This window comes from Fusarium redolens, assembly GCF_020744475.1.
Source record: "Fusarium redolens strain MPI-CAGE-AT-0023 chromosome Unknown BKA55scaffold_27, whole genome shotgun sequence".
Taxonomy (NCBI): domain Eukaryota; kingdom Fungi; phylum Ascomycota; class Sordariomycetes; order Hypocreales; family Nectriaceae; genus Fusarium; species Fusarium redolens.
In genome coordinates this window covers 262,103-282,793 of record NW_025763690.1, presented here as the reverse complement: position 1 = coordinate 282,793, position 20,691 = coordinate 262,103, and the positions used below count along the sequence as shown (strand labels likewise).

At 47.7% G+C, this 20,691-nt stretch overlaps 9 protein-coding genes across 9 annotated transcripts; 3 read left to right on the top strand and 6 right to left on the bottom strand.

Annotated features, from left to right (window-relative positions):
• The first annotated feature begins 944 nt into the window (after window positions 1–944).
• Window positions 945–2,856, top strand: BKA55DRAFT_668181 (Alpha/Beta hydrolase protein). The gene is made up of 5 exons (XM_046197881.1): window positions 945–2,103; window positions 2,162–2,289; window positions 2,341–2,438; window positions 2,485–2,571; window positions 2,621–2,856. The coding sequence occupies exons 1-5, from the start codon at window positions 1,111–1,113 to the stop codon at window positions 2,785–2,787; spliced, it is 1,473 nt and encodes a 490-aa protein (XP_046042241.1). The 5' UTR covers window positions 945–1,110; the 3' UTR covers window positions 2,788–2,856.
• A 938-nt stretch (window positions 2,857–3,794) lies between these two features.
• Window positions 3,795–4,637, bottom strand: BKA55DRAFT_599465 (beta-lactamase-like protein; the record flags this gene model as incomplete). The annotated part of the gene is made up of 1 exon (XM_046196395.1): window positions 3,795–4,637. One exon carries the CDS (start codon window positions 4,635–4,637, stop codon window positions 3,795–3,797), a length of 843 nt encoding a protein of 280 aa, XP_046042240.1.
• Window positions 4,638–5,084: 447 nt separating this feature from the next.
• Window positions 5,085–6,110, top strand: BKA55DRAFT_717392 (Alpha/Beta hydrolase protein; the record flags this gene model as incomplete). Its single annotated transcript, XM_046200921.1, has 3 exons — window positions 5,085–5,502; window positions 5,593–5,979; window positions 6,034–6,110. The coding sequence occupies 3 exons, from the start codon at window positions 5,085–5,087 to the stop codon at window positions 6,108–6,110; spliced, it is 882 nt and encodes a 293-aa protein (XP_046042239.1).
• Window positions 6,111–6,206: 96 nt separating this feature from the next.
• On the bottom strand, window positions 6,207–6,965 carry BKA55DRAFT_584735 (uncharacterized protein). Its single transcript, XM_046194378.1, has one exon. It carries the CDS (start codon window positions 6,865–6,867, stop codon window positions 6,319–6,321), a length of 549 nt encoding a protein of 182 aa, XP_046042238.1. The 5' UTR covers window positions 6,868–6,965; the 3' UTR covers window positions 6,207–6,318.
• A 571-nt stretch (window positions 6,966–7,536) lies between these two features.
• Window positions 7,537–8,827, bottom strand: BKA55DRAFT_697385 (S-adenosyl-L-methionine-dependent methyltransferase; the record flags this gene model as incomplete). The annotated part of the gene is made up of 8 exons (XM_046200375.1): window positions 7,537–7,950; window positions 8,003–8,144; window positions 8,189–8,226; window positions 8,272–8,426; window positions 8,470–8,511; window positions 8,621–8,651; window positions 8,701–8,733; window positions 8,783–8,827. The coding sequence occupies 8 exons, from the start codon at window positions 8,825–8,827 to the stop codon at window positions 7,537–7,539; spliced, it is 900 nt and encodes a 299-aa protein (XP_046042237.1).
• A 322-nt stretch (window positions 8,828–9,149) lies between these two features.
• Window positions 9,150–11,816, bottom strand: BKA55DRAFT_584732 (Neutral/alkaline nonlysosomal ceramidase). The gene has a single exon (XM_046194377.1). The coding sequence runs from the start codon at window positions 11,638–11,640 to the stop codon at window positions 9,385–9,387; it is 2,256 nt and encodes a 751-aa protein (XP_046042236.1). The 5' UTR covers window positions 11,641–11,816; the 3' UTR covers window positions 9,150–9,384.
• A 27-nt stretch (window positions 11,817–11,843) lies between these two features.
• On the bottom strand, window positions 11,844–16,582 carry BKA55DRAFT_584731 (uncharacterized protein). The gene is made up of 4 exons (XM_046194376.1): window positions 15,366–16,582; window positions 15,225–15,306; window positions 15,072–15,151; window positions 11,844–15,022 (listed from the first exon to the last, which is right to left on the bottom strand). Exons 1-4 carry the CDS (start codon window positions 16,547–16,549, stop codon window positions 12,265–12,267), a joined length of 4,104 nt encoding a protein of 1,367 aa, XP_046042235.1. The 5' UTR covers window positions 16,550–16,582; the 3' UTR covers window positions 11,844–12,264.
• A 159-nt stretch (window positions 16,583–16,741) lies between these two features.
• Window positions 16,742–18,695, top strand: BKA55DRAFT_215544 (prion-inhibition and propagation-domain-containing protein). Its single transcript, XM_046185192.1, has one exon. The coding sequence runs from the start codon at window positions 16,909–16,911 to the stop codon at window positions 18,601–18,603; it is 1,695 nt and encodes a 564-aa protein (XP_046042234.1). The 5' UTR covers window positions 16,742–16,908; the 3' UTR covers window positions 18,604–18,695.
• BKA55DRAFT_215543 (PAS domain-containing protein) lies at window positions 18,696–20,564 on the bottom strand. Its single transcript, XM_046185191.1, has 2 exons — window positions 20,069–20,564; window positions 18,696–20,006 (listed from the first exon to the last, which is right to left on the bottom strand). Exons 1-2 carry the CDS (start codon window positions 20,494–20,496, stop codon window positions 18,788–18,790), a joined length of 1,647 nt encoding a protein of 548 aa, XP_046042233.1. The 5' UTR covers window positions 20,497–20,564; the 3' UTR covers window positions 18,696–18,787.
• Between the last annotated feature and the right edge of the window lie 127 nt (window positions 20,565–20,691).

Sequence of the window (20,691 nt, the reverse complement as noted above, 5' to 3'; positions counted from 1 at the left end):
GCTTGTTAAGGATGACTTCTGTTCTCAGCAGTACCAATACTGACGTGAATATATCTCTAAATTCAGAGCCTGAAAGATTTTAACTTACTAGAGATATATGAACTAGATGCTATTTTAGTAGCTATGGCATTACTTATCTCTTTATATCTAAAGAATATCACGTTTAATGATGCTTGCTGAATAGCTTACCATACTAACTTACCATGTGATATCTGTCTCTTGATCTTGTGGCTCTGCGCCTCATAGTAAGAAACATTTCACGGCAGTGATCAGCGCCAAGTTGCAAATTACCAGGAGCTACTCAAGGAGCATGCTTGCCAAGAGTAATGTAAAGGGCATTCGCATGTCTCCTTCAGCAGTCATGTCTAATGGCGACTTATAAGTAACGTGGAATAGCTCTTACAATACTAGGTTGTACATGTACACATGATTCGCGTATCTCATGTACAGAATGGTTTACAAAGCGACTTTGCTTTCGAATTTTGGTTTAGGCAAGATTGGGACTGACATAGCTTCACTGGTATCATCCATTCCACAAATGGCTTAAGCTTTTGAATCCCAATCTAAGTGGCATGGTGAGCACAATGTCGTTGACTGGTCGGGGTACGATGAGCTGGGGACGAGTTTATGACGATGCTAAGAATTTATCCTACCTTGGCTGTAGAAATACTCCCAAGTCTGAATCGAGCAGTTCAATCGTTGTCGATTAGGCCGAAGCCGAGGTAACCCATGTTCATAATGAGGGGAAAGATATCCACTCTCACAGAACCAAAGTCATCTTATTTTTAAGAATGGATATTGGTCTTGTTAGTGCAACCTTGTGGATAAACGGTTCCTGGCAGGAAAGCGATTGAGGCATATTATTTGCCGATCCTTCCCCGCAATCTTGCCTCTCCCCAGATTTCTCCGCGTATGACCGCGCTCGTAGCTCCACTACCCCAGATGAACCAAGCATGATTGATAAAGATTTATCCAATCCATGATGAAACGGGATCTCGGCACATAGTGCCATTTAACTATAGATGCAGATGCATATATACCTATCACTATATATAACGACGATTCAATGATAGAGCCAAGAAAGACATTGCAGTATCAACTCTCGGCAATATGAGGCCTTTCACATCATTCGTGGCAGTTGCTCTAGCTGCGTGCACCGTCACTGATGCTCGTGGACTGCACTACCAATCCGATGCCCCGCTAAACATCAAGACAACAAGCGGTCACCTCTCAGGCTTCATCAACAAGACCGCACCAGATGTTCGACAATTCCTTGGAGTTGCATATGCCGAACCTCCGCTCAAGTCCCTTCGTTTCCAACCTCCTAAGCGAAAACACAGCTCAGAGCACGTATCAGCCAACAAGTACGCGCCATCATGCAAGCAAATTATCAGCAAGAACCCGACTGTTTACACTGAGTACATGAGCCAATTTCTGATCAATGGTGGCGACTCTGAAGATTGCTTGTATCTCAACGTCTACGCTCCACTGAAGCCGACCTCAAAGAAGTTGCCCGTATTTATCTACATCCCTGGTGGTGGTTTTACAGGTGGTGGTGCAGACTCGCTTTACAAGATCCCCGATAAGTGGATCCAGAAGACTCAGTCTCACATCGTCGTTACCATGAACTACCGCGTCAATCTATTTGGTTTTCCCAACGCTGAAGCTGCTCAACAAAACGTCGGTCTGCTTGACCAGCGTATGGTTGTTGAATGGATACGCGACAACATCGCAGCCTTTGGCGGTGATCCCAACAAGATGACTCTTTGGGGCCAGTCCGCTGGTGCTGGCTCAGTTGGCATGTACGGATATGCTTACCCCAAGGATCTCATCGTCAAGGGTTTGATCTCCGACTCAGGCGCTCCGGCTATGCTGGCCAAGGTTTATGGTAACCACTCCAGCTTCGATACTCTTGCTGATAAGGTTGGCTGCAAGGGCTTGGAGGGCAAGAAGCAATTGAGCTGTATGCAAAAGGTTGATGCATCCAAACTGCAGAAGGTTTACTCTGAGACACCGACTATTTCGTTCACTCCTGTTGGTGACAACATCACTGCCTTTTCCAACACGACTGATCGACTTGCCAGAGGGTTGGTCACCAGAGTGGTAAGTAAAATTGATACCTCGCTACTAAATTTGAAGTTCTGACTCGTATCCTTTATAGCCCTGGATCTTTGGTAATAATGCCAATGAGGGTGCTGGTTTCGGCACATACGATCCCACCGGCGTAACGCCAGCTCAGACTGCCATTGGACTGCAGGCTATTGTCTGCCCTGTTGCTGCAGAGGTCAAGTAAGTATTCACAGTGACAATGTCCAAACCGTCACTAACGCGTGTTTGAAGGGCCCGTGCCAAATTCGGATACCCAACTTATAGATATTACTACACCGGAAACTTTTCCAACATTTCCCCTCTGCCTTGGATCGGAGCGACTCATAGCGGTAAGTCCATCATTTCAATTGTAGCTCTTGTACTAACATAAAACAGCCGAGCTTCCTCTGCTCTTCGGAACGCATTACGAGTACCGCGGCAACTCAACTGAGTACGAATGGGAGGTCGCCGAGGGTATGCAGAGTGAGTATCACTTCTCTATTTACTTGGATGTACACTAACAACTGAAAAGGTCTCTGGCTCTCTTTCGCTCACAACCCAAAGAAGAACCCTCAAGCTGGAAAGGTTACTTGGCCTCTGTATAAGCCTAATGAGAAGAAGATGGCTGTCTTTGCAGAGGCTGGAAAGAAGTGGTTCCAGTTGGCGGATGGTTCTCTGACTGAGAGCCAATGTAAGTAAGAGGAAGGTAGTGGCAGGAACGCAAGATAAATATCTTCAAGTATATAGTTCGAATCAAGTTCAACAGACGTTACCCTTAGGTCCATATTGTCTTCAATGTTCCTTTCGTACCCTTGGCTTTCAGTGCTGAGTGCTGGTATCATAAAACGGAAAGATTGTTAGCATGGCTTGGCAGCTGTCTGATATAACACGTCCAACGCTTGAAACCGAGAGAGGGGAGCTGAGAAGCCACAATAGGAAGCTGGCCTTGTATCATGTTACAGCGTCGGATTCTTTTGATAAAGATCGGTTCGACCTCCAATGCTGGGAACTTTTTATCGCCAGATTCGTAGGTGCCAATAGGCACCGTCTACAATGCTGCTAAGCAGACCTAAACTTGCTTCATGTAGGCAATGTAGACCTAGCTATCCTATGGGGTTACTCCTCTTATTGCGCCTATGGTAAATACTGGGAATACAACTGAGAAGTCATAAGGATATCTATCAACTAAAACCTCAGCCACTGTCCGTAACTATGAGTTTGCTAGGCGATTGCTGTTTTGAGTTTGTAGTTGCGGTGGAGCTCTCCTTCGTTCGTGCCACTTGACTACCTACTAGTAAAGAGCGGCTTGGCGTATATCGTTTGTGCCGGCGCTAATAATAGCGCTCATAGATAATGGGATAGTTAATCTAGAAATTATTGTTGCGTAAGAAGCGGAAGGAGTGTTTTCCAGACCATTATTCTGAAGCGTGGATACCTTCTCTTGGAGATTATGGATGATTACGGTCCTCATGAAAACACCTGGGTGGGCTGTCTAACAGCCAGGCCCTTTCAGAACTTATCTCGTTGCTATTGCCAAGTTACCCATGGACGTCGTTGCATTACTTGCCTACTAAGAGACGTGACAGTTTACACTTGCTCAGTATCACGCCCTATGTTATTTGCCAAAGTATGGACTAGATGGCCCCTTGGGAACCACAACGATCACATTACTCTAGGTTACAACTACGTACTGGCTTTATTGTATCCTATGACTTATGGACTAAGATAGCGCCTGCCCATAGAGACCCCGGATTGAGACGGTCAGGATAAACTTCCATCATGCGGGCATAAAGCTCTTCGGCTGTCTTTGTCTCAGCACTTAGTTTCTCAAAGATCTCCAAATATGTCTTAGTATCCCCAATTGCTTCAGGTCCGAAGGGGCGACTTGGGTCACTATGCCCGCCTATAACGTGTTTGGGCTTGAGTGCAGCGATGGTATCCAGAGCCTCAATCCACTCCTTTCGCTTGGCAGCCGTTCCGGACTCTCCCAGATACGGGTGAGTGTTTGCGTACACAGCATCGCCAGTCACGGCAAGTTTGATAGAGGGAACCCAGAGAGTTGTCGTATCATCGGTGTCCGTGTGACCCGTCCTGACAACCACCAACCTTTCACCTTCTAGCTCAAGGTAGTCTTGCTCAAGAGGCTCGGCAACCCTCAAGGCCGGCGGAATCTGGCCCGGAAATAGCTTTTCCCAAAGCCCGGCAAGACGCGCTGGTGCAGTCTCTAGCTTCATCCTGGCCACGACTTCAGGCGTTGCGACCAAGATGGCTCTGGGAAACCGCTCCAGAATGGGCACGCTGCCAAAGAAATGGTCACCGTGGGCATGTGTAACATATATATGAGTAATGTTTTTGCCACTTTTGACAACCCAGTCCAGGAGCTCGTTTGACGCTCGGGAAGTTAACTGGGCGTCAACTAAAACAGCATCCTTGTCGCCATATATCAGGGTGGACGAAGTGGGCACCCACTTGAGGTGATCGTGAAGGGCGGGCCCAGAGCGAGTGGCCGAATCGCGTTTACTGAAAAATACGCTGTACTGTAAAACCATTTTGAATCGGGATAATTGGCGAGGTGCTAAGGAGACTGAATTAGCACCTGCTTGACGAGAGAGATATATAAGCGAAAGTTCAAACTGTTCAAATGTCTGCCAGCACAAAGCTTAGTAATTACTTTTATCACCATATATAGTATAGTAATCAGCTCCGAGTTCCGAGAGCCCTTCACGGAGGAATTAATAAAGACAAGTGGGAGGGCCCCACAACTTTGGGTTTGCCCCTCATGGAAGGGAATTAAGTGAACAAGTAACGGTGAATAACAATCAGATTTGTAACAAGACCGCTTGAACCTCCCACCTCTAACGTAACATCAGTTTTAATGTACTATAAATCAATGCTGTGCTTAATGTATCCATTTCTTGATAGTTTGCAGAGTGCAACGAATCTCCATTACATATCCCATCTGTTTACAAATATTTCTTCGACACGTCGTACCTAGCATGCCTCGATATTCTAGCTCGGTTGATGGTGCCGAACTGTTTTATCGCTATTATGCGCCAGAAGGCAGAACCCCGGCGCTCACAACACAATTGCCTCAACCAACCAAGAGCCTGACTCTGGTTCTTCTTCACCAATGGCCTCTCTCATCCCGCATGTACGATTCGATCCTGCTGCAACTTTGCGAGACCCACGGATACCGTGTTATTGCCCCTGACAGGCGAGGTTTTGGTAAGAGCGACTGGGCTGGACAACAGCCCAAGGCTCCCATTAGCTACAAGGAGCTTGGGCAAGACTTGTCGGGTCTATTGGAGAGAATCCAGCCAGGGCCTTTTGTCTTTGTTGCCGCCAGCATGAGCACGGGCGAAGCGCTTCTGGCGTATCTTAATAGCTCGTATATACAGGAAAACTGCCAGGTAAGTTATATTGCAGGCCACCTTGATGAAGCCAACAACTCAACAATGTGTTAGGGCATGATATGGATAAGCACGTGCCTGCCGTACCCTACAGCCTCCCCCCAAAATCCAAGGGCTTTGCCACGGAGCGAATGGGATGCAACTCTCATGTCTCTGAGACAGGATAGGCCTAATTTCATCGCCAACGGCTTCAGGGGGCCTTTTGGAGTTGGAACATCCGGTTCGGTTACCGAGAAACAGATTGCGTTTTTCGAGAACATCTTCTTCGACGCCGATCCGATCGCTGTTGAACGCTGCCTACAAATCTATACTCGCGAGGACCTGTCTGAGGGTATCAAAAGGTTTGGGCAAATCTTTCACAGACCGTTTCTTCTTATTCACGGCGGAGGCGACGGTGGAGTGCCCGCTGAAGTGAGTGCGGAGCTTGTTCAGAAGTCGGTTCCTGGAGCGAAGCTGATTATATATGACGAAGGAGGACATGGTGAGTTCACAATTTTCGACGCCTGGTTATGCAGAGCTAACCTATATTACTTAGTGCTAGTCCTTGCTTATGCTGACCGTCTTGTAAACGACATTATACACTTTACAGAAGATATTGCGGGACGGAACTGATGTTTACTAGAGATATTGTTGGTCATGGGCATGGGACTAAGTGAGGAACCAGAACGAACGAAATACAAGGAGAATATGGACCTTAGCCTGTGTCATGGATTAAATTTCACATCTACCTTCGGCCTTTTGGTCACAATGGATGAGCTTGGTCACCAACACCGATGTCTAGGCTAAATTCGGCACATAATTCAGGACAATAAGAGAATCCCTACTCCTGAAACAAGTCCTTATTCCCCTTCAAGACATTCTCTGCCTTGAAAACTACAGCATCCGTAGGGAGATGAGGCAAAAGAAGGGCCGTGTCCCAGTAGAGCCAGACCTCCTTGAAATGCAGCCCCTCTGGAGTCTCGTCGCTTCCACTATTACCGATAATGGCAATCATTGTGACGGGGATGCTAACAGTCGGCTTGCTTCCTTTGTTTCCGCGTAGCCATAGGTTTCGAATATTCTGAGTGTATATCTGACTAGTCCCATCATCACGCTCAATCTCCACAAAATGGATCCAGTCGTGTTGGATCCGTTCAAACACTTCGAAAAGCTTCTTCATCCATGCCCACATTTCATCTCCTCCATGGTAGACGGCATTGTTCTGGTTATGGAAAACAACATCCTTGGAATAGAACTTGAGCCCAGAGCCGCTGTCGTAGCCCCTGGAATCAACGGCGTTGACATATTGCTTGAAGAACTTCTGGGTCGGTGACTGTGGGCCATCCTTCTCCCACTGTGCGCCGGAGACGTGACTGACAATTCGAGGCATTGTGCGCGTTGAGAAGTATGTGTGTGGATTAGATTAGGGCGGCAAAAATATGGCATAACTCGAAGCAATTGTAAGTTGGAGCGACTTTAGTGGCTTATGTTCTTAGCGGCCCGGGCTCCAAGTTGTCAACGCATAGTTGAACCCATGATCATTTATACATTGCGGTCATGTGGAGACTTATGGCAGTGCCGAGGCCTAAAATCATCCGCTCTACCCGTAATCTATAGGCTAGTTCTGTGCCGTAGATAGTCATTGTCACGTTCGGGAGGATTGGTAAGGCTTTCCCGGACAAGTAAACGTGGCCTACTCTGGTCATTTGGATTACTGATCAAGTTTCCCTTGCATCTCTTCCTCTTTTCACGAGCTTTAGAACCTGAATCGAGCCTAGAATATGGGGTGATTCTTAGGAGTGTGAAGCCAAAGACACTTAAAACCCGTTTTGGCACCCGCTTCGCTAATCTTTGTTGGAAGATAAAGGTTCTTATCCATGCAAACTTTCGTACCACTTCTCCATTGCGCTCGGAGACTTCCCTCCTCTATTATGAAAATCTGAGGCGTGTTTAGCACGTCGCCATATTGGTGCCTCTGCCTCTGTCAAGCCTCGGGCCTCCGTCCGTAAATGGAGCATCTACTAACCGTCAGTCTCATAATGAATCTCTTCACAAACACTCACATGGGATTATAAGCATGAATACAAGGATTATTCAGATCCTTTCTCACATCAACAAGAAACATGATAACTTCATCGCGCGACCATCCATGGGCCCTCGAGAACGACGCCATGGTCAATGACTCCAAAGCATTAGAAGCATTGTAGTTATTCCACGTTCCCAACTCTTTATACTTCTTGTCTCTAGGCCATGGATTGGTAGGCCACTTGAACCTTGTGTCGACTACATCAGTAAAGCCAACTTCTTGCATAATCGCTTTGATGCTGTCGAATTCGATGGAGGTACTCCCGAGCTTAGTAAAAGCTTCCCCGAGGAGGACGCACCATTGGGAAAGGGCGTGGTCCGGGGTAAGAGTCCTATCGTCGGAGAGAATTATACCACCAGTTTCTTGGATCTCGACATAGCCACCAGGCTTGAGATTACTAGATGGGTTAGTATTATGAATTAGAGTGGAAGTTTAATACATGCTTGAAGATCTTGCGGATATAGTTCTCCCAATTCTGTATACTAAAGACCATCATTCTGCTGTGTATGTAGTCAAATGGCTGACCATATTCCCAATCTTCGTCGATATCATCAATAATGAAACGGAGGTTTGGCGGGACACTGGAAATGTCAGTGGACGAAATATGACTGTTGGGGTTACTCACAAGGTTGGTTGAATTGGCGAGAGGTCAACCCCAATGACCTGTATAGTTAGTAGACGCTTTAGTAATATTTATAACTGACCTACCTCAGCTCCCGGATGCTCATCTGCGTAGTCAATAGCCCAAATTCCTGTTCCTGTTCCCACATCGAGTACGCGTCCAACCATTGTGCCGGGTTCATTGGGCGGAGAAAGACCCAGTTTATCCCCAAACGTCAGGAGGAAGAGGTTATGCTGAAGATCTGACGACGTTAGTCATGCACAGGGAGAGTCGCAATGCCATACCTAGACGTTCATTTTCGACCTGGTCATTTGGAAGATGATATTCTAGGTAAATTGTTAGACAACAGCAGTAGAGAATGGTAGCTTTGCTCATTTCCGTCTTTATAGCGATGGTACGTTCTCCCATTCTCTTACCGATAGTTCAAGATGGAACTCGAGATGCTCGCTGTTGATGAGGCGGCATCCTGTCACCTGTCAGTCGAGTCTTTGGAGGTGGATAATCGAGAAGCGCACAGCTTCAATCGACGAGTCAGCATCATCGTTGATCTAGTCTCATTCAGTATTTGACTTATGATAATTCAAGGTATGCTCTGACCTGCTCATCTAGATAAAGAACGGGATCTGCGTCTACAGTCGACATATTGATGTTGAACGATCTAAAAATCGCTCAATGCGGGACAAGTAAAGGATGAAGGAATCAGCAGGTTGAAATGACAGATGGTTGCGTAAGTTAGATGCATAATGCGTGTTAAGCCAAGTATTTAACGGCTGATTTGACTGGTTCTCTTGGATGGCAGCAACCAACATGCAGATACGTACGTAGCACAACATGGGTTAGTGGTCTGATATGGCCCATCATGAAATCTTGCCCCTCATCTCGGCTCCCGAGCGATCATCGATCTACCATGTCTGTGACAAGTACTCGACCGAGTAAACGGAATATCTCGTTCAGCAATTCGCATGCCTCATACTGTTTTCTCGCCACTTCCACCGACGTCAGAACGACATGTGTTATACCATTTGTGATGGCGAGGAGCTTTCTACATCTGGCAAAGCATCCGTCTGTGTGCTCAAACTATAATTCATAGACATACTGGCCTGGCCAATCAACATTTTCCCCTTCGCGTATAAACCTTATTGGTGAAAGGCAAAGCATCATCAACTTGATCTGACCTAATTATGTACTGGCCAAGAGACCTAAGCAATAGTGAACTCACTACTCCTACCCGTAAACGCATTAATCTTACCCGTAATAGGAGCCTTGCTATCTCCATAATAACTCAATCTGTATGTCCCAGCACCAATATCCTTAGCATCCTGCCATCCCGTCTCCCAAGTGATAGCCACCTCACTAGACCCAAGCAGACCATCAAGCCTCTTCCATTCAAAGACAAGATCCCAATCCTCATCAGTTCGAACCTGAACCCACTTCGAATCGACCTTTTTCTCCACTGCTGCATATGTAGACTCGAGGTGGAGATTGTTGCGTGGATTGGCTCCCACAAATGTAGCGTTGATGGTATCGCCGATAGCAAACTTTGACTTGCTCACGTCTTTGATAACGTCGCCAAACTTGGTGCCGACCTTGGGGTTATCGTAAACAACGCCTGTGGTGAGAGAGATGGAATTCTTTCGATTATCAGGCGCAGCTGGACCAGCAGGCGGCTTCGTGGCGCCCTTTTCCTGGAGGAGATACCCGAGATAAGTCGAAGTCAAGTTGATGTAAGCATCGAGGCTATGGCGTCCATGGACAGTTGAGCCACCTTCGTAGCGCTGGATATCATACTCTTCAGGTGTAGTGCAGTAGTGCGCGTAAGTATTGCCTGGCCCACCAGCCACAACAATAGGATCACTCCCAACACCACCCCTGTCTTTGATCTCATCACTTATGCTCTTGCGCCAACGTCGCGATGACATGGTCGTAAGCTCAGGTGCTGAAACAATGATGAAGAAATTACCGACACGTAGCATCTGAACATCAACAATATTGGGAGCCCAAGCATAAGGCAGTGTGATTTCACCAGCGTCGATGAGAATTGGCTTGGGTGACTGGCATGCCACTTGCTCCTTTGTAGGGTTGCGTAAGAACTTTGACACAAGAGCCCAAAAGGGACTGGCATCCGGAGTTCCAGAATCACCCTGCTTAAAGTCGAAGTAACCAGGCCCATCTGTAGTTCCAGCGGCGAATGAGTATCCAAATGCCGCTGCACATGTCTTTGCTGACGAACCGTTGGGTAGCTGAAAGGTGAAGTTGGAAAAGTCCTGGAATGAGTGATATCCAAGAACACTCCTCCCCGTAACCGCGACACCATCTCCGCCTTGCATCTGGCTGTACAATTTATCAGCCTGCTTGAAGACTCGACGACCGATTTCCCAGCACGACTTGGTACCTCCATCATTCAAGCCCCAGAAAGGACCTCTTCCGTGGCAAGTCTCTATCTTGCCACCGCATGTTGCGTCCTTGAAGTCGCACTGCTTTCCTGAACCATCTTCACACCAGGCTCCTTCGACATTTGGCGTAGTGTCAGCGACAGCAGCTTGAGAAAAGCCAGCCACGAAGTCATCAGTAGCTCCGTTGGTACCGCGAACAGCCTGCTCAAGAAGATAGGCACTCACACCCTTGTTGTCACCAGCGACAAGAGTGTTGTTCATGTAAAGACTTGTACCGTGGACTGAGAACCATGTTAAGACTCCGGTGACTTTGTTGTCTTGTTCGCGAGTGAACTTGAGCATAGTTAATTCCTTGTCGACCTCATCCTGGTACTTATCTCTCTCAGACTTTGGATTCGCTTGGTAGGCATAGAGACTTCGATTGATGTTGACGTCTTCGATGCGAATCTTGCCTACGCTCAGGCGTCCTTTGGCAAGATTCTCATGCGCCCGCTTCACTGAAAGAACAGCACCATCAACGATAGCCTGGTATGCCTGCTGATTGAATCCCAGAGCAGAGATCTGAGGCATGAGGTAGTTATTCCAACCTGCTGGTCCTGCGTGCGAATGTGTTCCGGTAACAGCGACATTATCAGACGTGTAGACTGAGTACTCCGACCCAAGAGCCGCGATGCCTTCGAGGATACCTCTGCGAATAGCCGTATCACCAGATTGGGTGTCTAAGACCAAGTAGACAAAGCGTTCTTTGGGTTCATCTGGACTACCCACGATGAAAGCCCGAGAGTAGAGTCGTTGGCGCAAGCCTGTTCCTATCTGCCCGAGGTCGGCATATCCCATGAGATTGAGCTCGACGACAGGTCCAGTAACGTCAGCCTTTCCAACACCGAGTAAGTAGATATCACCAGAGTCAGCTCGTTTGATGTTATCTCTCTGGCTATCGTTGGAGTCATCTTCAGGTGAACGGACGGCGAGGCATGATACTGTCTGGAATAGGAAGGTGGTGAAGCTCAGGTATAACAAGAGCACATATGAAAGATTGCGATAAGTTGCGGTGAACATCATGACCACGATAAAATTGGGTCGACGAATGTTTTCACTCTAAAATCACGTTCAATGAATAGGCGATGGCTCCTGGTATTTATAGTATTTGCTCATCACTCGATGGTGGCTTACAAGTGATGCGATGGGTGGCTTCCCAGAGCGGTCTGCATCAATTCAGTTGCATGCTCTCTTTCCAGCTATCACATTCAAAATCAAGAAATCGAGTCTATTTCAATTATTTACAGGTAGTTATATACAGCAGAACCGAGGCATTACCCAAATGAGCCAAGAATATGCACCTTGACCCTCTGACGGTATCTCGCATACGGAAATCCTACCGATTCGAGATATCAGCCATTTAACCGATCGAGTGTGGTTGCAATGCATGTTCTCTTTTGAGGAGATAGCCCGGCAGAAGCAATTCACGTGGCAACCATCAATACGAGAAACAAGGCATCCCCGCATCTTGAAGTACCGAATTCTTTGAGATTGTGGTCGAGATAGGAAGCTAGAACTTTTGTTGCGATGGTGGGTGAGTGCTACTATGAGTCACGCGAAGTTCTTATCGGGGTATAGACTGATAACAGCACATAGAGTACAAGTGTGTATACTAACCTATTTGAAGTATCTTGATTGATAGACAAACTATGCATTCTCCCCTTCTGCTATCCTAGCCATTTCCGCTCGTCCAATTGTCCCATACCGCTGAGAGTCAAACATCCACCGAATAATTGTCTCTGTAGCCTCAAACATCTCCCGCTGACTCTCATCCACTTCTGGTGCTTGTATCGCGCTCATACTTGATAGATCAACTGGACCTTGCTGAATGTTCATATTAGCCATCTGCGACTGCATAGCCAGGGTATCATTCCGCAGTCGCAAAATATCCTCATGCCGCTTTCTGAGAGTCTCTCCTCGACTGATTGCTTCCTCCGGATAGTCCGGGATAGACTCTAATTCGTTAATGACGCTTCGCATGTCTTCAAGCATAGTATCTGGCACTGTCTCACTCCAACCTTCCAGAGCAACTTCATAGCAACCTAGCGCTAGATTGACTGGTGACCCGTCGCCGAAGTATCTCTGTGCTGGTCCAAAGTTTTGACGGAATCTGATATTGGGATCAGCGCCGCTAAGGAGAAGCTTTCCAACTAGGAAGTGGTTTTGAAACAACGCGGCACGGCACAAGGCGGTGCCGAATTTTGGGTGATCAAAGTTTATGCACTCTTTGCTCGCGAAGGGTGAATTCTCTGAAAGCATGCATTGGACTTGAGCCATGTAGATTTCCGCTTCGACTACGTTCTTGCGTGCTGGTGGTGAAGTTGCAAGGATACTCCAAGCGCTTTGTTGTTCTTCAGGGTCACCGATGTGATCCACGATGAAGTCGAACTGCTCGTTGTGGTGTAGCAGAGGGCCGGGATCAGCTGCTATGTCGTTTGGTCTCAGCAGGGACTTGAGGATTGACAGCGACATCTCTGTTCTTTGTTCAAGCAACTCCTTGAAGATGGAAATTCGTGGAAGCTCAGGTCCCAGCTGGTATGGGCTGCCGATTTGCGCTCCATGCTGGATCAGAAGGTTCGCTAGGTCAAAGTACCCATGTAAGATAGCCTCGAGAACAGGCGGTCTAGTACCTGGTGGATGATCCTGAACAGAGACCCCGGAATCTATAAGCTCTTGCGCTATGACAGTTCCTGGGGGAGATGAAGCCTGTCTCGCAGCCAGGTCGTGAAGTAATGTACGCGGCCATTCAGGATAACTTTCGATCTCGCCGCCATGGTCTCTCAACAATCGAAACACTCTCTCATCATTGAGCAGGATCGCTTCGCGCATGGGTCGATGGTCAGGCGAGCCGGAGGGATTATGACCCATTTTTAGTAACGCCTCAACAATATCACGATTCCCAAGTCGAATCTGCATGCACAAGGCTTCACCAGAGTGTCCACTGCTTGAGGCGGTGTTACCAAGTAGTTCTCTCTGCTCCTTGAAAATGGCGAACGTTTCCTCGACATCAGAACGATACCTCGGGCCATTTCTAATGAGTCGGCTGAGTAACGAAAACGTATCTCGGTTGCCAACCTTTTGCTCTTGAATCATCTTCAAAAGAGTCAGATCGTCAAAACCATTGAACAAGCCCGAGACTCTCGATTCTGCATGATCTTGACTTAAGAATAGTCGGAGAAATTTGGGGAATGCTAGCATGGCGGCAAGCTGAATAGGCGACTTCCCATCGACTTGAACCATAGGATCAGCTCCCAGTCCTATGAGGACTTCAGCAGCATGGGTGCTCTGGAATAAAACACATCGACCCAAAGGTGTGGTGGAGATAGACATTGTACCCTCCCAGTCGGCGTACGCCTTAAGAACTTCAGCTCTCATACCGCCCGACGCGGCATCGATCAGAGCTCCAGCGTCCAGTAGACCTTTCGCCATTGGCATCATCTCGTCTTTTTCAAACCTCCATAGCCAGTGAAGAGGAGTATCTTGTCCCAAAGGATGCCCTTTTGGGTCCGCGCCATGTCTAAGGAGCGCCAGAGACGCCTCCAAGTGCGCATTACGACAAGCACATACTAACGGCGTTTCTTCACAGTCCTGGTTCGGAAGGTCGATATTCAGCTTGAACGTGTTGATGAGGTGGTCAATTGTCTTGGCTTGTCCGCGGGCTGCTGCCATGTGTAGGACTCCATGCCCGCGGCTGTTGACAAAGATTCTATCGAAATGATTCACTTGAACAATTTCAACTGCTGAGGCCGAGACCTTCAGAGACAGCTCATACGCTTCTCCAAGCTCCTCTTTGAGCTCTTGTTGAAGTTGCTCAGCATTGTCGATTTGAAAATCCTTTCTCAAATGTCGCGGCAAGAATGCAAGGGAGCCAGGAACGCCGCTGTAGTAATTGGCAAGCTTCCGTGCTGTCAAGTTTGCTTGGGTGGCGTTATCTCTCAATTCGTCACTCAATAGTGGCAGAGCATCCTGAAGATCTTGGCCAGCCTGCCAACCTCCCCGTAAAGTAGCCCATGTAAGACAAGAAGGTAAAGCTTCTAACAGTTCGGGTGGTGTCTGTCCCAAGGCCTGGCTCACGCGCCATAGACATGATGCAGCGAGATATTCGAAGCCGCTTGAATCATCTGATCCTGTCACTGCATCACTTGCCGCTCTTCGAAGAGCCGCGCACGCTTTCTCGGGGTCGAGGGAGGTTCCAAACTCGGCGATATGGCATCTGAAGAGAAACCAAGCTGCGAATAGCTTATGTAGCTCGACATCGCGACTTCGATCACCAGAATTTGAAATAGCTTGGAGGGCTTGGAGAATATGTTCTTGTTGTTGCCATGACAAGACCTTCTTGAGTTTCTCGGGCTCAAAGACGAACCCTGGGTTTACGGGAACCTTGACTATGGGCCGAAAGCCGGGGCTGTAACATGTATCAGCATAGGCAGCTCAACGTACATAACATCTCTTACGTGTTGTTTTGCGGATCATATGTAGCTCCTACAGTGCCTAAGAATAGTCCAGCGCCATCTGCACTCATGCCATGCTTTCCCTGCCAAAATGTTAGCCTGGTATTAATAGAGTGCAGACGGTGGGGAAGTTTCCGATTGGATGGCATCACTAACAGGAGGTTCGTTGTCTTCGACTTCTTTCCACTTCCGATTCATTTGCGCGACGTTGCTCAGGTAATCTTCAACCTCAGAAAGACTAAAGCAAGAGAAAATTAGCTCCATCGAAACTTAGGAAAGCGAACAGTTTTGACATACGGGATACCTCTCAGAGCAACCTGCGCCTTGGCCAAAGACCTATCTGCCAGGTTCTTTTGTATGGTCTGTTCAAGAACATATTGAACCATTTCCACACAAGTCTGATCAACTTCATGCATATCGAAATAATCCTGGATCATAGACGTCGCTCTGTGTAAAAGACGACCAGAATCCTTAAGTTGAGCCAATGTCACCGATGAACCCGACAACTCTCGCCTAGGATTAAACTCATAATGAAGACTGGTCAAGTCCCCATCTGCAAATGTTTCGCAGACAAGTAGACCGAAAGAATAGACATCGCATAGTTTTGCGGCCTCGGCTGTGACAATGCCGTCGGTTTCCGGTGCTGCGTATCTTGGTGTCTTGCAGATGAAGCGATAAGAGTCGTATTTTTCAGAGCCGTAGACAGCACCTCCGAAGTCGGCCAATTTGGCCATAAAAGGGCCATGACTAGATTTATCTGCGAAGATCAAGACATTTTGGCGCTTGATGTCGCCGTGAATAATGCTGCAAGCATGAATGATAGATAGGCCTTTCCCCGCATCGTACAGCAATTTCTGTTTGACAGCGAATGCAAGTGGTGATTTTGAGTTACTCTGCAGGTCCTCTAAAGTTCCGTGCTCTGCATGCTCGATAATAAGTTGAGGATATATATTTCCGGATGATCCGTTCGGGCCCCAGCATAGGCCGATAAGGCGCACAATATTCGGATGATAGCGAAGTGTCTCGTGGAGAAGAGCGCGGATTTCGAGCAATACATGGTCCCAACCTGCTTTGGGTAGCTCGTCGGACTGAGATTGAATTCGAACTGTTTTCAAAGCCACGACACGTTTTTGGCGGATGACTGCAGGCGCGGATCTGATTGTTTGAGGGTTTGGGATCGCGATGGCTCGTTCAACTGAGAAGGTTGCGCCGCGATCAATGAATGATCTCTCAGTGAATCCTTGGATATACTCGTCGATAAAAACAGTTTCTGTGTTCCGTCCCTTCTTTTCGAGAGATGAGACATGTGCCAGGAAAGTCGGGAACCTGTTTTCGTTCCGATCAAGTTGGTCCCTGACTTGTTCCTCGACAGGCAGGACCCTTTCTGACGGCAGTATTGAGGGATTTTGCCAGAGTATCTGGCTGAAAGGGTCTATGATAGTCTCCATGTTGTTTGTTTGAGGTGATGAAGCGTTCAACATGCGCAAGGCTCCAAGATGAAGACGAAATCTGCCTCGGCTCTGTTATGTCTCGGACGTCACGCCTACATAATATGATAACGCTGATGGAGTGTATCGTGGGGTCGTCTGATTGGCTGCACCAAGCCACCCAAGTTCAGCTCAGCCCAGCCCATTCAGTTCTAGGCCTTAAAGCTGCATATGCCGCGTAAGAACCTTGAAGCCAGATTGCACTGCTTATGCCTGGAATATGCCTCATCTGACTTGACGTTAATTGAACATACACCGAACACACCGGCTATAACGGCCGACGACACGAGAGGGAATTCTTCTCTAGGTTAGTTCATGCTATTAGTCCGGCCACTAAACGACAGCCAACTACAATGCTTGATCCGGGTTCAATCATCGCCCTCACGCAAATCACTTACGAAGGCGCCAAACGAGCTGTCGACCTTGTTCTCACAGCCATACACTTTCCCAAAGAGTGTGAGGAGTTATTTGTACAGCTGAAGCTTGAACAATTCCGTCTGCAGTGCTGGGGTCGAAGTGCGGGGTTAGAGCAGGGAAAGCTGATTGAGGCTCTACACCCGATCTTTCCAGAGATACGAAACGCGCTTGACTGCATCAGTGCGCTCTTTCAGGACTTGAACAAGTTACAGGCTAAGTTCGGAATCGTATCAACCACTGTGGAGGATGTAGGCCAAAGACAAAAAGAACTGGCGTACAAGTGGAACGAAGAGCTTCATAAACAAGGCCTGGCACTTTCCGGTAAACAAGGTGACGATGGGGCGCCATCGTTGATCTCAAAAGAACAGAAGACTTTCTTCCCGGTTGGTACCTTCAAGGTCAACCTACCGGCTCGCCTCCGATGGGCATTAGGAAACAAGTCCAAGTTCCGCGACTGCGTGGCCGAGCTCGAAAAGTACACCAACAAACTGAACCAACTCTTGCCGGAACGCCAGAGTCTTCAGTACAAACAAGACTGGACAAGAGTCAACATCATAATCGTTGGAAAAGCCGATGATGAGAACACGGTATCTTTACTACGACATGCCCTTGAGGGAAGTCCGACTATGGAAGCATCACTCCGCGGCTTGGTGGATAGGAAGTCAGTTGCTGCTGCTCCGAGTACGACAAACTTCCTCCGAGGCAATCCGCAGTTGGACAAGAGCGCTTTCGCTATGCCTATGGGGGCTCAGAACAAAGAACGATTTATCGCGACGAGAAAGACTACTGGAGAACAGGTTCTCTTTGAGAAAAAGTCATGGGACGATGAACGCTCCATGGCCAACCGGTCCAAGTTACAAATGCGCCTTAGTCGACTCGTTGCGATGTTGCGTCCAGGAAGAAGTAACTACCTCCTAAAAGCTATCGGCTTCGCAGAAGACGAAGTTGCTAAATGTTGGTGGATCGTCTATGAGATACCGTCATCTGTAGCCAACGCTGGTGGGAATCATGTCATTACACTTCACGAGCGCTTCGGACGCCAGTTTTTCTATATGGCACCACTCGAGGTCCGAGCGAAACTGGCCTTTGCCTTGGCCACAGCCTACTCAGAACTGTTTAGCAGTGGCTGGGTTCACAAGGCTATCAGTAGTCACAGCATCGTGTACTTTGGTCCTCATACTGGTCCTATAAGTCCTTCTGTTGTTGGTTTCGAGTTTTCCCGTCAAGACACTGAAGAGTCAAACGTTGATGCCGCCAAGACGCCAGCACAAGTTGAACGAAGTGTTTATCGGCATCCTGATTACATCGGCAGTGAGGCAAAGAGATACATGACACAATATGATATCTACTCGTTCGGTCTCGTCTTAATAGAGATTGCCTTTTGGCAGCCGCTCAAAGATGTTTGTCCCTATGCCAAGGGCGACGCATTCGGGAAAGAAGAAGCGAAGTCTGTACAGAAGTGGGCGGTTCAAGTTGCAGAGACACAATTTGCGTTCAGGGTTGGGACGGTGTATGCCAATGTTGTGAGCTGGTGTTTGAAGAACGGTGCAAGAGTCAGCAAAGACCAGGAAGACTGGCATCCAGCATTGGCGTTTAACGATAATGTTGTTGTCCCACTTTCTGGAGCGTAGCTTAATCCAATGAATGTTTAAACTTGGTATTTCTAGATAGAATACTGCAGGTTTTAATACGAAAACAGGGGGCGTATTAAGTAGCTTGGAGTCCCTTATTCCTTCATTGGCTACGAACAGGTTCTTTATTTTGTACTCAGTGGTCTTAAAGCTATAACCGTCATAGCGTCTGTACTGTGGGCTATCATATCGCGTTGGGAGATTCAATCAGGTCTATTTGAAAGCCAACGTAATACCGAATCTCTTCTGTATCCCACGGAATAGGGATGATACTAAGCAAGTTCAAGAATGGCTTGCCTCCTTTGCGATAGTTGATTAGGCTCATCTGGCTTTCTCTCCTCTCCCGTATGTTATTCTTGAGGCCGTGTATGGTACGATCATCCACAAATACCCTCTGCGAGCCTCTTTCGACTTTGCCGTCTGGCGCTTGTAAGAACCGACAGTTTCTACCAATGGCTTCGTTCCGACCATATCCCGTGAGTTTTTGGAAGTTATCGGAGACGTAAACTATGGGGCAGTCTTCAAGCGTAATATCGCAGACGACAAAGGAACATGACATGTCCACGGCGCCGATATTGATCTGGGGTGTTTTTCGGGTATGGATTAGCCAAAGCGCCTTGGCAGCGTCAAATCCACTCTTGTTATAGATGCTTTTCAATCCAAGTCTTCCCAAATCAGCAGAGGTAGTGGATATTTGAGGCTTGGCCTTATTATTGATGGACTCGGGGGAAGCTTTGGGGATTGGAGCATCATCCATAGGTGGCTGATCTACCTCGGTACCTCGATCAATGGCTGGATATGACATCTTAAATCCCTGTGATGATCCTGGTGGAATGGCTGAATATGACATCTTAATTCCCTGTGATGATCCTGGTGGATGCTGATTACCCGATAGGCTCTGGCTGTTAAGAGCAGAGGAGGCCGCAGGTTTTGATACCAAATTGGGGAGCTCTACAACCCGCGCGCCGAAGGCTTTTAGGTCACGCGCAGATGGGTAGACGAGATGAATTTGGGGGTGTGCGGTGCTAAAATGTAATCCTGGAGATTGCTTTCCAGTGAATGTCATTGTGCTGTTGATGTCATTCGGCTGGCATGATGATGCTGTATCTTGTGTCCCTTCTTGTGTATCAAGTCCATCGTATTCCTCAGACGGAGGTTGAGTTGGAGATCCAGGAAACGATGCTGGAGGCGAGTCACATAGCGACTCGGTATACTCGAGAAATCGTTTCATTGCAAAATCGGCCTCCGTTCCATACCAGTCGGAACCTTTGCACCCTGTCACACTGGCCAGCTCGACACGGTCGTTATCCAAGACTTTCAATCTTGATTTGATATCATTGAATTCCTCTTTGAAGTCTGTTTCGAACCTTTTGGTGCGTTCATCTAATGATGTGATGGTAGAACTGGAAGAGCAAGAAAATTAGAAAAAGGCCACTGTCGTCCCCTTTACGCTATGTGCACTCACAATGTCATCACGTTCAATGTCATGTCCAAAGACACCTTGTATGTCGTAATCGTGTCCCTAAACAGCTGAATCTCCTTGTCTTTGAATGCCCAGGCCATTTGCTTCCAGACTCGAACTTTAACGGTCCCGTCTCTTGAGATCTGAGTGAATCCCTGCAACAAAGTCGTGAAGTCATCGAATATGTGCAAGCAGTTCTCCAAGGGCGCTTTGAGGCTGACACAGAGGTTTGGATTACTAGACAATCTATCCTGGACATTTGTGATATGGGCGAGAATCTCATATAAGGCTCTCAAATCGGTGGAGAGCGCGGCAATGTCCTTGGGGGCATTCTGCAGGCTGTCGATAAATTCATACAGTCGCTTAGAGCCATGTAGCAGTGCGCCTACAATGCCGACGACACTCGCTGTTACGGAAAGCGGATCAGACATTGCAGATATGTTTGCTTGGGAAGACAATGCTGGGGGGTGGCGGGGAAGATTTAGTTATCGTTTGTTATTTCTTTTTTGAGCCTCAGATATGGATTATTAGGTATTTACCTTACTAGAATAATATGCGAAATGCCTTGTAATGGCTCTGCTTCCAATTGGCTCTGCTTCCAATTGGCTGTTGGCCATACACGTCTC

Coding starts and splice junctions, on each gene's coding strand:
- BKA55DRAFT_668181 (XM_046197881.1), top strand. CDS start 1,111: ATGAGGCCTTTCACATCATTCGTGGCAGTTGCTCTAGCTGCGTGCACC. Junction 2,104..2,161: donor GAGGGTTGGTCACCAGAGTG/GTAAGTAAAATT, acceptor TATCCTTTATAG/CCCTGGATCTTTGGTAATAA. Junction 2,290..2,340: donor CCTGTTGCTGCAGAGGTCAA/GTAAGTATTCAC, acceptor GCGTGTTTGAAG/GGCCCGTGCCAAATTCGGAT.
- BKA55DRAFT_584735 (XM_046194378.1), bottom strand. CDS start 6,867: ATGCCTCGAATTGTCAGTCACGTCTCCGGCGCACAGTGGGAGAAGGAT.
- BKA55DRAFT_584732 (XM_046194377.1), bottom strand. CDS start 11,640: ATGATGTTCACCGCAACTTATCGCAATCTTTCATATGTGCTCTTGTTA.
- BKA55DRAFT_584731 (XM_046194376.1), bottom strand. CDS start 16,549: ATGTTGAACGCTTCATCACCTCAAACAAACAACATGGAGACTATCATA. Junction 15,307..15,365: donor GTTGCTCTGAGAGGTATCCC/GTATGTCAAAAC, acceptor CTCTTGCTTTAG/TCTTTCTGAGGTTGAAGATT. Junction 15,023..15,071: donor TATGATCCGCAAAACAACAC/GTAAGAGATGTT, acceptor TACATGTTACAG/CCCCGGCTTTCGGCCCATAG.
- BKA55DRAFT_215544 (XM_046185192.1), top strand. CDS start 16,909: ATGCTTGATCCGGGTTCAATCATCGCCCTCACGCAAATCACTTACGAA.
- BKA55DRAFT_215543 (XM_046185191.1), bottom strand. CDS start 20,496: ATGTCTGATCCGCTTTCCGTAACAGCGAGTGTCGTCGGCATTGTAGGC. Junction 20,007..20,068: donor ACATTGAACGTGATGACATT/GTGAGTGCACAT, acceptor TTGCTCTTCCAG/TTCTACCATCACATCATTAG.